The following is a 16,738-nucleotide window of genomic DNA, read 5'->3' on the forward strand; positions in this document are numbered from 1 at the left end:
AACTCCGACTGTAACGGACTTTGACACGTTTAGCACTTACTTTGACTTGACAACTCCTTCAACTGTTCCTCTGTCATTTCACTTCGCTTAGGATTCAGACAGAGACCGACAGTGCTAGCTCTTCAGGGGAAAATACACTAGCTGCTTAAAAAGTTGCCTGATGACGTCACAGACCAGTCAAAGCATGTTACATGAAGAAGAAACATCTTCTGAACTTAGTAGAGTTTAATCAGAAGAGAAAATGGTGGCATTCCACCTCAAATCAATACACGTCAGAGTGAAAATTTCCCTGAGTGACTGTCTCAGATTTACTCTTTTTTTTTGTTGTTGTGTGTGGAAATAATCTCACTGTTCGCAGTAAATAGTGTGCAGGATTTCAGGCTTGTATCTGCGTTAGTTTCTGAGATACAGAGGCGTGAAAAAGTGGGTGCGAGCTTAATTTTATTGTAAAAACTTATGTGCTACAGAAAAAAAGTTATAACGTTCCATAAGTTGTTACTTTGGAGTTATTCATGCAAGATGCACAAAGTTTTCAGCGATTGCTGTCTGGGATAAGATGTCTTTAGTGTTTAAATATAAGGTCCACAGTTATCTGAAAGAATAGGTATGTCTGAAAGAATTCAACCCTTCTGATTTATAAGGTGTTCAAAATGAAGCACCTAGATTTTGGGTGGCTGTGGTTCAGGTGGTAGAGCGGGTTGTCCACTAATCGTAGGGTTGGCGGTTCGATTCCCGGCCCACGTAACTCCACATGCTGAAGTGTCCTTGGGCAAGACACCGAACCCCAAGTTGTTCCCGATGGCAAGTTAGCGCCTTGCATGGCAACTCTGCTACCATTGGTGTGTGAGTGTGTGTTCATGGGTGAATGAGAACCAGTGTAAAGAGCTTTGGAAAAAAGTGCTATATAAGTGCGCCATTTACCATTTTATATGGGATTTCCAGGTGAGGGGGTAGAGTGGCTTAGTAGTTAGAGTGTTCGCCTCGCACTTCCAGGGTTGGGGGTTTGAATCTCGTCTCTGTATATGTAAATTGTTATTATTTTGTTTAAAGAGCTTATATTTTTTTCCATTTAGTACCACCCTTCAGAAGCTAAATAAGATACTTACACATCTCCCAGAAGACAAAATGCTAACAATTTACACCGATCATCCTGTTCAAAAATTTACATCCCCCTGGCTCTTAATGTATGGTGTTGCCTTCTTGAGTATCAGTGAATATTTGCACCTTTTGTAATAGTTGTGTATGAGTCCCTCAGTTGTCCTCAGTTTGAAAATATGGATCTGAACATCAAATAGTCACTGTTAGAAAGGGGTTAAATATACAGCAGATGCTGGAAAAGCAAAGAATGTGCAGGACCTGGATAATTTTTCTGAAGAACAGTGGGCAGTTTAACTGCTCAGGACAAACAAGGGACTCATGAACAACTATCACAAAACATAAACACAGTCGCTGATCATCCAGGTAACAACACACGGTATTAAGATTCAAGCGTATGTAAACTTTTGAACGGTGTAATTTTTTAAATAAATTCAGCTATTACCTTGTCTTGTGGACTATATGTAAACATCTATTATGTGAAATAGTTTATTCAGGACAGGACTAAATAAAAACAACATGATGTTTTTATGATCCTCTTATTTTGTTAACAGTATTAACATTTAGCAGATTCTGCAAGGGGTATGCAAACTTTTGGGCACAACTGTATATTTGGCTATTCATCTAAAAAGCCAATAAATTCAGTTTTAAATTACTATCACATAGCTATGTGCTTCTACTTGTCAGCCAGATACAGTGACTCTGCAGTGTATGTCCTTACTTGACAGCTCTGTATGAAGGCAGATGGCAGCAGCTGCTACTGTTTCATAAAAGCAGGCCAAGGACCTGTTCACACCTGGAATTAACATGCGTCCTGGGTGTTACACAGCGCTAAGTACAGGTGTGAATGGGGTCCAGTGCATCTGAAAGACGCTCTGATCTCTCTCACCACATTTAGAGGTGGTGTGGAATGCATATGACCACATCTCATGCGTAGCGTGAAATAACGCGAGTTCCGGACAGCAACGAAGGAGTGCCTGATCAACTGTGTCATTGCCTTAATGGGAAAATCAGTCTGTCGTCTCGTCCCTCTTTCATTTCTAAGTTTGATTAGCAGACCACACAATTAAAATGTTCGATAGAGTTTGTACGGGTACATGAGAGAGGATTCGCAGGACGTTTCTGCCTGAAAATAAATGGCGCTGAGATGATGTAATAAATGTACGAATGCCAGCCTTTCTCTAACAGAAACGATGTATGAAATCCAATCACAAATTCTCACTGAAGACGCAGTCAAAACGCCAGGTGTGAAGGGCTTACGCTCCTCGGCTGTCCACTTGTGATCCGATCACCCAGGACACATATTAATTCCAGGTGTGAACAGGGCCGGTGGTGATTTCACACGGGATTGACCCAATAAGAAAGGAATAAAGCATGAGAGAGTGAGGTGTTATAATAAAGACTGGCAGGATGGCGTGATGTGGCCTGATGAGAAGCATTATGCTGTTGCCCTCCCAAAGTTGATTATTTTCCAATAACAGCATTGCTCGGAGTGTTTTATTCTTTTTAAAGCACAATGATTTGCGACCGATTGCAACTTTATTGCTGAACAACGCGTCATGGTTTTTAGTTATTTATCTGCTGTAGAACATCCATCATAAATCCATCCAGTTCAGGTTGTCAGCTGTCCGAGCTTGTATATGTGTTTATCATGTAATTATGTGGTGTGCAGTATCAAACAATTGCAAACAAAACACAGGTTTATAAAAAAAAAATCTTCGTTAAATATAGGTGTGCAACAGTTATCGGCACCCCTATGAATTAATTTGAGAAAAATATATTTGAAGTATATTCCCATTGATATTTCACATTTTTTTAGTACAGCTGGGTGACTAGGAACAGGAAATTGCTCAATCATGTCTTCCTGTTTCACATGGGTATAAATATGAGGTAACACATAGGCCAAATTCCCTTAGTCATTCATAACAATGGGTAAGATCAAGGAATATAGCTGTGATGTTCGGAAAAAGGTTGTTGAGCTTCACAAAATGGGAAATGGTTATAAGAAAGTAGCACAAACATAGAAAATGCCCATTTCCACCATCAGGGCAATAATTAAGAAGTTCCAGTCAACTGGAAATGTTATGAATCAACCTGGAATTGGACGTGTGTCTATATTGTCTCAACGCACTGTGAAGAGGATGGTTCGAGTGCCAAAAAATCTCCAAGGAGCACAGCTGGAGAACTGCAGAAGTTAGAAAATCTCAAAAACTACAATCTGAAGTCACCTACACCACCACAAGTTGTTTCGAAGGGTTTCAAGAAAAAAGCCTCTACTCTTCCTCTTCTAAGCTTAAAATGGGCTGTGGATCTTCCAGCTGGACAATGACCCAAATCGTACATCAAAATCAACACAAAAATTGTTTATTGACCACAAAATCAAGGTCCTGCCATGACCATCCCAGAAACCTGAAACCTATAGAAAACCCGTGGGGTGAACTGAAGAGGAGAGTCCACCAGCATGGACCTTGAAATGTGAAGGACCTGGAGAGATTCTGTAAGGAGGAATGGTCTCAGATCCCTTGCCATGTATTCTCCAACCTCATCAGGCATTATCGGAGAAGACTCAGAGCTGTTATCTTGGCAAAGTTCGCACAAAGTATTGACTAAAAGGGTGCCAATAATTGTTGCACACCTATATTTAACAAATATATATTTTTATAAACCTGTGTTGTTTGCAATTGTTTGATATCCATGAGAGCAGAGAATTTTTGTGAATATTTTTTTTTAAACAAAAGATCAAAAGTTTAAACAATAAAGACAATTTTTCACAGCCTTCTCTGCTCATATTTACCAAGGATGCCGATATTAGCGGAGGGCAACGTGTGTGGTGTACAATATGTCGTGTTTATCATGTATTTATGTGGTGTACAATATATAATTGACCTGTGTGGCAGTTAAATTGATTTATTTAACAAGAAAATGACCTAATGTGTGGATTAGGTGTAATTTGACTATAATGAATGTGAAGTAGGCCTATAATTACAGACATTTTTTTTAAATAAATAAAGGTGGAATTAAGGGAGGGTTGGGTTTTGTTGTGAGATTTTTGTGCCCTTGAAAATGGGCCACTGGTGGGGGGGAAGAAAAGTTGAGAACAAAGAAAGGTTGATGTACACTAACCTAAGCTGTATCGATCTTTTCCTGTTTGCAGTATACAACACGTTTATGGAGCCCAGCATCCTCCTTTTGATCCTCTCCTACATGCTAAGTAAGTGCTTAATGTTCTAATATTGTTTTATTATAAGCTTTACAGACCACACAAGTGCAGAGGGAGATGTGCCAACCTATTCTTATTCTATTAGCAATGCATAAATGTTCTTCTTGTAGAACGCTTCACTATAGCACAGGGGCTCCCGAAGTGTTTTGGCAAAAGACCCCAAATGCACATTCTGAACTATCTGCAGCACCAAGCCTTGAATTCCAGTTTTATAATATAGGACTACTGTAACATTTTAAACATTTTATTATGGCAGTAACATGCATCCAGTCGTGTGAAAAAATAAGTGCACCCCATGGGAATTATTGGCTTTTTTGCTACATTTGGACAAGCAAACATTTGATCCTCTTTGAAACCGTGCCTATTAATAAAGTTAATATACTTGAACAAAACCCTGAGGAAAATGAGCTTTTTCAATCACTTATTTAGCAGAAATAACAATAGATGTGATGTTATGTAGAAAAAGTAAGTACACCCTTGGACTCGGACGCTAGTAAGAAATAACTTCTTTTAAATAGCTACTTACTTTTTCCATGTGACTGATCTGTTTTTTTATTGTTAATTTAAATTGTGGAAATGACTACAAAATGTCAATTTTATGTGTCATTTGATAGTATATCAACTTTATTACTAGGCACTGGTGACAAATTTAGCGACTTTTTGGACAAACCTTAGCAACGTTCCAAATGCAGGCAGTACTGTCCTGCAAGCATGAGGTCTTGCTTTCCCACTGCACTCTCACCTCTCTCTGCGTCCGCTCTGTTCAGTGAGGGGCTGAGAGCCGGAGATTCAGCAATGTCATGGATAACGAGACGAAACTCCGTCCCAATTTACATCATTATGCGAATGTTTTTAGAACCCAAGACGAATGTAATGCAACATGTTTTACATGTAAAATAGTCCACGTTATTACAGCCTAGTTCTCTTGTTCAAAGTAGTTATAGTGTTCAGAAACATGTCTGATCATTCATGTTCCATACCTGTCTGTTATAGTTTTATAAAAGTTATTGAAAAATCAAGAAAGTTATTAAAAGTAATTTTGAAAAAGTACAAAAGCAAAAAAAAAAAAAAACAACAACCCCATCTATCTAAAACAGATTATAGATTAGGTTATATGTAGATAGATTTGATGTATAATAGATAATCTCCTCCAAAAGGGGGCGGGGGGGGGGGGGGGGGTTGTACCACGTGATACGGCAGGCTTGTGGGGGCTTTAGTTACAAAAGGTTGAGAAGCTCTGTATGAGAGCAAATGCGTTAATATAAACCTGTGATTTGGATAATAGTCAGAACTATTGTTACAGGAAATAAAAAAATAAGTAATTGTCCTGATGAATGATCGGTGCTGTGGTACTGCTGAGAAATTGCTCAGACATGTACGACGTTAAGCAGCATGGAGCAATAACGACCGGGCATTAGAGCAATGATTTCCTAAAAACTTGAAACGAACACCTGTTCATGATGTCATTTATGTCCCTCGTTTGTTTTTGCACTCATGCACAACATTTTCTTTTAACATATTGTGCCACACTGGAGGTGGCTCTGGCCCCGGGGGCTTCTCACATGTGCTGACAGATTTAGGTCGGTTTCCATTTAGTATGCCAAGGCTTAAGCTTCTCATTTCTCCAGTTAGTCACACGCAAATGTTCATTCCTTCATTAGGCAGGTCCAGAATGAGGTTTGCGTTTTTGAGCCAACAGGCTGTTTCAGTTCTGACTTGACCAGTTGAATTGATGTTGTTAAGCAAGTTTAGGGAGCAATTATTTTTAATTACATCCTGCAGAGACGCAGCTCGCGTCCTCATTTCATGCTCATTGATGTTGTCAGTGAGCGCATGCACATGCACGTAAATAATCCAGTTATTATCTGATTTCAGCACTCATGTGAACAGCATGTAGAGATCCAGGATGATAGTAGAGCTGTTACTGGAGGTCAAGAGACTTTAGGTTAATTAGCACAATGCTGACAGTGCGCTTGCTTCTGGTTTCCTTCACCTGTGCATGTGTGCGAACATGAAGAGAAGAAAAGCACTGCTGTGGAAGAAATTAACCGGTTTATGATCGAATTCTGTGAATGCACTGCTGTAGAAAGTAGTCAGAAGAGGAAAAAATGTTTTGCTAAAAACAGGCCTACGGCAAAGTGTCAAGTCAAACACTTTCCAATTTTACCATTAATGATAAATAATTCAAAACGCTGCTCATCTTCCATTAGGGATATCTTATGGTTTGTGATATACCGGTAGAAATTCTCCCCACAATAGGAATGAGTCTTCCAGTGATAATATCGATAAAGCCTAGTTGATGATGTATTTCTGTGTGTGACGATGTGCGACCCGTTCGCAGCTCACGTGCAGAGCGATGAGTACGCCGGAAGGCGGACGTGAAGCTGAGGAGGAGTTTATCACTAAACGAGGAGCTACCTCTACAGTCTGGAACTGGTTTGGTTACAGAAAATCAGTTTCACTTTTAGATCAGTGTTTGTGTTTGAGTCTCTCAAGATCACAGCTATCACTTGTAGCTAAAAAGTGGTGCACGGTGCAATATTTATATCATCACTGATATCGTTATCACAATAAATACCAGAAAATATCCTGATATAGTTTTAAGTTCATATCACCCATCCCTGGATAGCAGGAACGGCAGATCGGCAGCGAAAAATATCAATTCAATTCAATTTTATTTGTATAGCGCTTTTTACAATAGACATTGTCTCAAAGCAGCTTTACAGAAATATCAACACGGTATATAGATATTAAAGGTGTGAATTTATCCCAACTGAGCAAGTGGCGACGGTGGCAAGGAAAAACTCCCTAAGGTTTTAAGAGGAAGAAACCTTGAGAGGAACCCGACTCAGAAGGGAACCCATCCTCATCTGGGTAACAACAGATAGTGTGGAAAAAGTTCATTATGGATTTATATGAAGTCTGTATGGCCTCAGGAGCAGCCGTAGTCCCAGCAGTCTGGAATTAGAGAAGATTTGAGCTCCATCCAGAGGCAGAAAGGATCTGGATCTCTAGTATCTCCATAAATTCGTGTGGGGCTCGGCAAGAGGAGAGAGGGAGAAAAAAGATTATTATGACTGCGAAGTAGTAAAATAGAATCTAGTCAGGGTAGGCTTGAGTAAACAAATACGTTTTAAGCCTAGACTTAAACACTGAGACTGTGTCTGAGTCCCGAACACTAATAGGAAGACTGTTCCATAACTGTGGGGCTCTATAAGCGAAGGCTCTTCCCCCTGCTGTAGCCTTCACTATTCGAGGTACCGTCAAATAGCCTGCACCTTTTGATCTAAGTAGGCGTGGCGGATCATAGAAAACCAACAGGTCGCTTGGATATTGTGGCGCGAGACCGTTTAGTGCTTTATAGGTTAATAAAAGTATTTTATAGTTAATGCGAGATTTTACTGGGAGCCAATGCAGTATTGATAATATCGGTGTGATATGGTCGTATCTTCTAGTTCTAGTTAGGACTCTAGCATTCTGCATTCTGGACTAACTGGAGCTTATTTATATTCCTACTGGAACATCCAGACAAAATATCAGCTGTGTGGAGCAGTTTCACGGTTTCTACAAGTGATTTATAAACTGTTCGAGTATAAAGAAGGCTCCAACACCTAAGGACTACAGGTTTGACGCATCACTTGAACACACAGCATCCTGCTATATATGCAGACAAAAGCAAAACTACAGACGCGTTACGGAACGTCCGTGCTAGCACACTGATGCCGTCTGTAGCCACGGTTTTTGAAAAGAAAAAGCAACGACAGTCCCCAAGAGCAACGTGTGACTAAAAATCCAGCGGAGTTCACTGCTGTGGATGACTGACTGCTGGCTGTTATCGTGATTGTTGGATTTTGTAGGCCAGTAGAGCGTAGTCGTTTCTTATACGAATACTGTATTATGTTGCATATAGCAGCATTTCCAGACGTTTTTTCAGTCATGGCACGCTTTGAAAATGTTCAAAAGTTTGTGGCATCCTACACAAACTGTAATGCAGGACAGCGTTAGCTACATGAGGATGAAGTTGATGGTCTAGATCAGGGGTGTCCAATCTCATCCGCAAAGGGCTCGGTGTGGGTGCGGGTTTTCATTCCAACCAAGCAGGAGCTTGTAAAGTCATCATTTTATAGTTTGTTTTGTTAGCTTGTCATTTATTAGTCAGCTCAGTAGTTTATTTTGTACATGTATGTGTAAATGTAGGGCTGTCGTATGTAAGGGTAGAGCGGTTTGTTTACAGTGGAAGCGAGCCAGCGTTTTCGATCTAGGCTTCAGGTTTTGATCAAATGAGACGCACTGCGATTTCTGAGGATGCTGTAGAGGTTAGCCGGTGCCAACGCGAGTGCAAATCAACATGCGCTCCAGAAATACTAAAACATCCCTTTAATGAACAGTTTGTGTAACGCAGCAGGAAGAGTGCCGAGACACTGCAGTCCATTGAGGTTTCCATTTTTGCTGGTTTCGCTACAGTTTTCTTCCCGGTTGGAAAGCAGGGCTTTGAAGAGGTTAGGAAACACAATTTGCTTCTTGTCATGCATATGTGGCTTCTGAAATGAAGAAAAAGAAGAGCAGTTCCCTTGCTTGGGGAGCACATGGTTCCAAGGTGCTAATGAGATTTTAAATGCGATATTAGTGATTTCTGTCTTGTGCATTGGGTACACAGATGGAGTCTGATCGCCTTACTCCATGGTGTTCTGTAGCTTTGAGGGATGAAATGACTGACGACGTTCATGGTTCTCATTTCTCATTTATCTGTCGTTAGGTGTTCGTTTAGCTAAACCGCACAGCTGCCTAACTAATGGCTGTTAACACGTCCTGGCAGTGAGTTTGTCTCTGGTGTTAGTGATCAACTGAAAATGAAGATCAAGCCTCGATAGCTTATGTATTATGTTTTAGGCTCTCCTATAGAGTATTTTCAATTTTGGTATATGGTATTTGAAATTCTTGTCCTGTTCACTGTGTCTTTAAATGTTTGTTAAGTTGATGAATAACTCCATTCTGAAAGTTTCGATTCTCATGTAGAGCTTTATAGTCAAGCAGATCGTTTGAATTATCTTGTAGTAGTAGCTTAAGGCTAAATTAAGATAAATGGGCTTGAAGGTATTTTTTTAAAGATCATCTAGTGAGCTTTATCGGCTTTGTCTTTTAGAACCCTGAAGAAACAGTTCAGAAAAAAAAGATCAGATTTAAAATAAAATAAAATAAAATAAAAATCCCAAACCAAATAGGTTAGCCAAGACTTGTTTGGTGTCCGATCGTGGCTTCTGTACATTTACATTGGAGCTTTGAGGCTTAATATAACTAACAGGTCTACACATCTTTAACTGTTTACAGAGAAGCAGGAGAATCCATAAAACAACGAACCTTGAGGTGGATGGGTTACAACAGCAGAAGACCACATCAGGTTCCACATCAGCCAGAAGCAGGAATCTGAGTATAACTATAATGGACACAGACTTCGCCAAACTGGACAGAAAATATTTATTCACCTGGCCTGGTCTGGTCACATGATATCCTCGGTTTCCTGTTCTTCGCTGAGAGGAGTGGAACCTGACGTGGTCTTCAGCTGTTGTAACCCACCTTCCTCAAGGTTTGATGTTTTGTGTGTCCCGAGATGCTTTTCTGCTCAACACGGTTATAAAGAGGGATTATTTGAGTTACTATAGACTTCGTATCAGCTCAGTCCTGTCTGGTCATTCTCCTCTGATCTCTCTCATCAACAAGGTTTTTTTTTGTTTTTCACACCATTCTGTATAAACTCTAGAGACTGTTGTGTGTGTGTGTGTGTGTGTGTGTGTGTGTGTGTGTGTGTGTGTGTGAATCCCAGGAGATCAGCAGTTTCTGAAATACTCAAACCAGCTCATCTGGTACCAACAACTATGCCTCAGTTAAAGTCACAGTGATCGCACTTTTTTCTTCATTCTGATGTTTTATATATGCATGATTTTATGCACTGCTGCCACATGATTGGCTGATACCTGCGTGAATGTGCACTTGATAAGGTGTTCCTAATAAAGTCGACTGAGAGTGTATTTTCAAGTCATATTATCAACAGTATATATGCTTTGGAATTAAGTAATTAATGTGCTTGTTCTGCTACATTATTGTTTCTATTGTACCAGCTTACACAGGGACTTGTATGATGATGCTCCAAATAATCAGATTGAAATATGTGTAACTGTTGCTATGGTGACATTTTCTGCGAGGAGATGTTTGTTTAGCACTTTTGGATGGAGTCTCGAGTGTCAGTGCTTCGGAACAGTCAAAAGGTGAAGCCGTTCCTTTACGTTGTCTGACACAGGAAATTCTTCAGGACAGAAGGGCTTTGCTTTCAGTTTCTCTGTAGTGTTACAAGCTGGTTTTTTCTCATCAACTTTGTGGGAGAAAAATCTAGGCTTATGAGGGAACGACTGTTAAAGCCGATATAACAGGGATGGATTAAAAATGGTGGTTCTTTAGTAAGTAAAAATGTAATTCTTTGTAAATTGCTGTGGTACAAGAGGAGTAGAAGACTTTGGGACATGGTGTTCTTGGAAGAAAGTCAATATCGGGGTGTTTAGTTCAGAGTGGACGCATCACCACACCCAGTCATTGATTATTTCCTTGAAACCGCACACCCAGTTGTGCTTCATTCCTAACATGTTTCCCAGCCCATGAAGCCCTTGAATTTATTAAAATGTAAAAAAAACCCCTCTAATGTAACACTGTAATGGACAGCTGGCATCACTTTTGTTTATTGTTTCAGTTTCTTATTGAGAGTTGGAAGTTAAATATGGATGATGTATTTCTACCTTGAACTTTGAAATTTCACTGCTATTTTACAAAACAGATTAAACAGCTCAATGCCATCTGTTGCTGTAGATGTATTTATGGAAAGGCGAGACAGACATCCATTATTTTAACGATAATAGTCTCACAGCTTCAGTGCAAAACTACAGAAGCAAATGTGAGGCACTAAACTAATTCAACTACATTTGGAGTAAAAGATAAATCCAATGAGTGTCGAAATGTTTTTAGAAATACCAGATGCTCACATCTAGACTTGCACTTTGAGGTAACTCAGTTTTGAGTCCGTCTTTGCCACTACAAAGTAAGATTCTCTTGCTGTAAGCCAAGTCATGTGAAGTTCTTCTGCTCTCTATCTCTCTCTCTCTCTCTCAGTTTGATCAAAGCTGGAAACAAACCGCCTGTGACGAGCACGCCTGGAAAGCCGAAGAAAGCCACCACTTTCCAGGAGTTCGAGAGCATCACGAGTGATGCCTGGGACGTGGGCGACGACGACGATGAGCTCCTCGCCATGGCCGCCCAGAACCTCAACATCGAGGTCGTGATGGAGACTGCCAACAAGGTGATCGAGAACCACAGCAAGCAGCAGGAGCGACGACAGCAGCAGCTCGATGAACCTCCTGGACCTGAGGAGAAAGACAAAGAGGAGGGGCATGACAAAGATGAAGAAGAGAGGCTGGAGGAGGAGGAGACCACCACAGAGCTGTCCTTTAGCTCGGAGCGTCTCCACCACAGTGACAGCAGGCTGGTGAAGTCCCACAGTGAAGCACCTATTGGATCACCAAAGGGTTTGTACATTTCACCTTACTTCTCTGTTGAGATCTCAAGATTTATTACATAGCTTCACTTTCTTATATACTTTTACATTCATGCATTTACAGTCAGGCCCAAAAGTCTGTGCTCGATTGCCAATAAATTATGTTGTGGGATTTTAAAATTAAAATTCAGTTACTGTTGTTACCAACCCCATACTGTTATTACCAACCCCACTGAACACCCTTCAGATGAACTGGAACACTGTGACTGCATTGGTACTGGACCAATGGACCAGTCGGAATGGTTGGTACTGGACCAATGGACCACTCGGAATGGTTGGTACTGGACCAGTAGGCCCCTCGGAATGGTTGGTACTGGACCAATGGACCACTCGGAATGGTTGGTACTGGACCAATGGACCACTCGGAATGGTTGGTACTGGACCAATGGACCACTCGGAATGGTTGGTACTGGACCAATGGACCACTTGGAATGGTTGGTGGAAAAGTCGGAATGGTTGGTACTGGACCAGTGGAAAAGTCAGAATGGTTGGTACTGGACCAGTGGCTGATGGTTGAAGTTTTCCGGTGCTTGAGTTGTATCATCTGCGGTTAAAAGTTTTACCTTTTTAAAGCAGTCATTTAAATGTGACAGGCTGCGAGTCTGTTTCATAAAAGGAAACGACAGACCACATCTCTGCACATTCTGATCAACTATCACGTGTGTGTATGTGTGAGACGGCAGATAGAACAACAGGTCTGTTATACGTGCACTCGGACGCCTGCTGTTGTGTCCCTGTTGATAGAGACACGGCAGCGGAGATGAGGGCGCATACTGTCTCCTCCCGCTGTGATCTCTCTCTGGCACAGAATGACTGCCCCTCCTCTACTGCCTACCTGCAGCTTTGTGTGGGATCGGTTGACTGCGATCATGGACTTCCATTCTGCCGGTTCTTTCCTCACTAGGATCGTGTCACAGTGTTGTCATGCGACGTCAACAGTGATGCACGATATGTTTTCCTCATGCAGATTAAATGATAATGCAGAAGTGTGAGGCTTATAACTGCACAATAGCTTCTGCTCTAAATATCATTTCACATGTACTCATTCAAGTAAAAATGATATGGCATTCAAGCCACACTGAGCGCTGTAGAATTACTGATGTATCATTCCCAAATGACACTTTGATATGAATTTGTTAGGTGAATGTGTGGAGCTGCCTGTTTTTTAAAAAAAAAAAAAAAAAAAAGATCCTTGGATATATTCATTGAAAATTAATCTGTATTCTATAGTCACAATTCTCTAAATTATGTTTATTACAATCACAGTGTAACTGTGATCTAAGTGTATCCACAGAATCTTAAAATCTGAGCAAACTAATCTGATTTAGAGCCACTTCTAGTGAGAATCGTGTGTGTATATGGTCTCACGTGTAGGTTAGTGACTTTGCCATCAAATTTGTTCATGTACTATCAAAAATCCATGAAACGAGTTGTTCGGGCTGGAATTACGATGCTGTGGACGAAATTTCATGACGATAGGACAAAATTTGTAGGAGGAAAGCGGAATCACGTTTCTACGATGTCGCAGTGCCGTGTTATTATTGCAAGCGTATGACCAGGTGTGCTTGTGGGGCGAACACCAAAATCGGTGTGTAGGCAGTCGAGACTGTACTCTACCACTGTGCCAAATTTCACAAAACGCATACAAAGCGTTCTATGAGATCCAATAATAATAAGAAAAAGATGATGCAATTACAGTATGCTGCCTATGCACTTTTGGTTCTTGGTGATCTCTAAATATATGACATGGGAGTTTCTTTTAAACTAACTAAAGTGAAGGAATGAAAGACGCTTGAGCGGCTCATTTCTGCCTTTTATTACGTTTAAGTGCTTATAACAGGAACGAGTAACAAGATTCATGGCACTGATTAACTCCTGATGTTGCTCTGTCTAGAGCCAAGGTCTTGAGGACTATATAAAGGTTTTTAATGCTGCTCATATTCTCATTAAAGATCCAACAAAATGATTAAGAGGCACTCTTGATGCCTATTGAGAGTTTTGGGAATGTAGTATTTTTTTGTATCTTTTTGTAATGATATAATAATACCATATTTCTTCTGTCAATGCTGGTTGTGATAGTGCAGTTCTGCTTCTGATCTCTCTATAATCAGTGTGCTTTTTGCTAGAACAGTGGTAGGAAAGTGGACTCGTTTCCTACATGGTTATTAACACGTGCTTTTTGTTTTGTTCTTTGGTACAGAGATGAGTGGCGAGCGGGCAGCACTGTACAGGCAGCAGTCGCTCCCTCACAGGCCGGTCATCCCCCTGGTGGCCCGCATGGCTGATCAGAACACTTCAGGAACTCCTGCCATGACGGAGAGAGAGGCTTCCAGACTAGACAAGTTCAGACAGCTTCTGGCTGGACCTAATACAGACCTCGGTAAGCAGCTGACATTTTCACCTGTATGTTTTCTTTGACTGGGAAATATTGATGCTCTGCCCTAGACCATCGTGTACTGGCTGAGGTGTGGCTATGTTTGAGTATGCTGTGTCAAAATGTGAACTCTTTTTAATCAGACAAGTGAGGCTATTGTCGATCGATTTATAGCATCACTGTCATGCTCGTGCTACACAATCTCCACTTTATAAAGTTAGATTTTCTCCGCGGTGTTTAATATAAAATGCTCCCCTGCTTTAGAGGACTTGGAGGTCGCACACTTTCTTCCTCAGTGACTCAGTGAATGAGGTCATGTTAGGAATAAAAGGTAATGGTGACAAATAGTAAACTGAAGAAAAAGTCCTCGTCGGTGTCTGATAAAGCTAGCGGCGTCGGATTGCGTGCGTATGACGTCATGCGTTGTCGACTAGGAAGCGGCTTATACTTCCAGTTAGTAAAAAAAACCCCCAGTGAAATATTTGAGATATTACCTTTCTAAAATTCCTACACTAGATGGTAGTGCAGAGTGCATAGTGTAAGTGTATAGTACATCATTTGGGACACAACTTTAGTATTTACTCTCCAAAGCGTGTTTGTCGGAACAGAAGTAATGCAATGAGTAAATCTCCCCCGGGCCGCACGCAGACCAACTAATCGATAATGAGATTCGTTGACAACGATTTTCATAATCGATGAGTTGTTGTAGCACTAATATATATATAATATATATATATATATATACATATATACATATATATATATATATATATATATATATATATATATATATATATATATATATATAATATATAGCCGTGCCCATCCGATTAATCGAAAAAATAATCGGCCAGCTAATCGAATATGAAAATAATCATTAGTTGCAGCCCTGGTGGAATTGAAGATCCATATCGTTTTGAAATGTTTAATAAATTTTAGGAACATTTCTAAACATGGCCGTAAATTATAGTGGGTGGAATAAACTCCAGATTTGAGAGTACACTAACGATTGGTTGCTGATTTAACATTTTATTGCCGTTTTTAAAGCATGTTTGTTTTGCTGAAAACAGTCGAATCTTGTTCCCATTATCTAAATAAGCTGCTGTTGCTGATAGGTCAGTGTTTGAAGGAAGCATTGTGGGTTAGTCAGGTTGCCTACTGTTGGAAATCCTTACGTGAATCAGTTAGTTTCGCTTATTTATTGACTCATTTCCTTCAGATTCAGTTCTTATTATTGTGGTGACATAATCGCCCTGTAATCCCTATTTGTAAACAAATCAGTTTTCTCTCCATCCTTAGATCTTTTTCTCTCCATCAGTTCTAGAGCTGGTGTAACAGGATACCTAGCGCTTGTCAGAATATTCATGGACTGCTTCCAAAATTGCACTCTACCTGACTAAATAGTACATCAAAACAGTGTGCTGCCACAGGTTAATAAGAATTACTGCTGGAAATGTACACTTTTCATATTTATTACTGTTATATGTCATTTTGGATGTAGCGTTGGAGATCTGCTGGAACACACTGCGCTATTACTTATTTAAAAAAAAAAACAAAATCTATTTCTGCCATGTCAAAATTTGCACCTCCTCTAACAGCACAAATGTTTATGCTTATTTGCATATTTATTTTTATTTCTGGAGACCCGGTAACCCATGCACTCTTAAGATATTCTCAGCATACTCCTGCGGAATGGCATGGGCTTGTGATATGGTCCAGTAAAATCGAATCATCATTTCACGCTGCGCTGCAGAGCACATTTCAAATAAAACGTCTTTTTTTTATTATAACAAATCAAATAACCTAGCACACTGAGCTGATGAGGTGGGATTAGTGTGAATAGACTTGGGCATGAATTCATGAAACGCTTTTCACTTATGAAGCTGGTGCTGTAGGCTGACGATTTGATCCACTGTAAAAACTGAAGTGGATGTAGCACTGTGGTGAACTTTAAAAAAAAATATTTTTTTATAGGCCCCGTACAGATCCCTTGCCATGTATTCTCTCATCAGGCATTGTAGGAGAAGTTTCAGGGCTGTTATCTTGGTAAAGGGAAGTAGCACAAAGTATTGACTAAAAGGGTGCCAATAATTGTTGCACACCTATATTTAACGAATAATTTTTTTTGTATAAACCTGTGTTGTGTCTGCAATTGTTTGATATTCATGAGAGCAGAGTATTTTTGCGAATCTTTTAAACAAAAGATCAAAAGGTTAAACAATAAGGACAGTTTTTCACAGCCTTCCTTGCTCATATTTACCAAGGGTGCCAATATTAGTGGAGGGCAACGTGTGTCTTTAGTAACCAAGCAAGTGTCGACAGATCAGACCAATCAGCCTGCTTGTATCTTATACATGTAGAATCATTTGTGTTTTAATAACAGATACTGTAGCGTTAGTATTAGTGTTAGTACACAAGTTAGTGTCAGCCTCAGAATGCCTTGACCACTGGA

General features: G+C 40.2%; 1 protein-coding gene across 4 annotated transcripts in view; it reads left to right on the top strand.

The window, feature by feature from the left end:
• Window positions 1-16,738, top strand: part of tbc1d22a (TBC1 domain family, member 22a) — a 183,152-nt gene that overhangs the window by 656 nt on the left and 165,758 nt on the right. For all 4 annotated transcript variants that reach the window (XM_053650349.1, XM_053650352.1, XM_053650351.1 and 1 more), the window contains exons 2-4: window positions 4,250-4,306; window positions 11,471-11,883; window positions 14,113-14,292. In XM_053650349.1, coding sequence (XP_053506324.1) covers window positions 4,250-4,306; window positions 11,471-11,883; window positions 14,113-14,292 — 650 coding nt within the window. The remainder of the gene's footprint in view (window positions 1-4,249; window positions 4,307-11,470; window positions 11,884-14,112; window positions 14,293-16,738) is intronic.

This window comes from Ictalurus furcatus, chromosome 19 (assembly GCF_023375685.1).
Source record: "Ictalurus furcatus strain D&B chromosome 19, Billie_1.0, whole genome shotgun sequence".
NCBI lineage: Eukaryota > Metazoa > Chordata > Actinopteri > Siluriformes > Ictaluridae > Ictalurus > Ictalurus furcatus.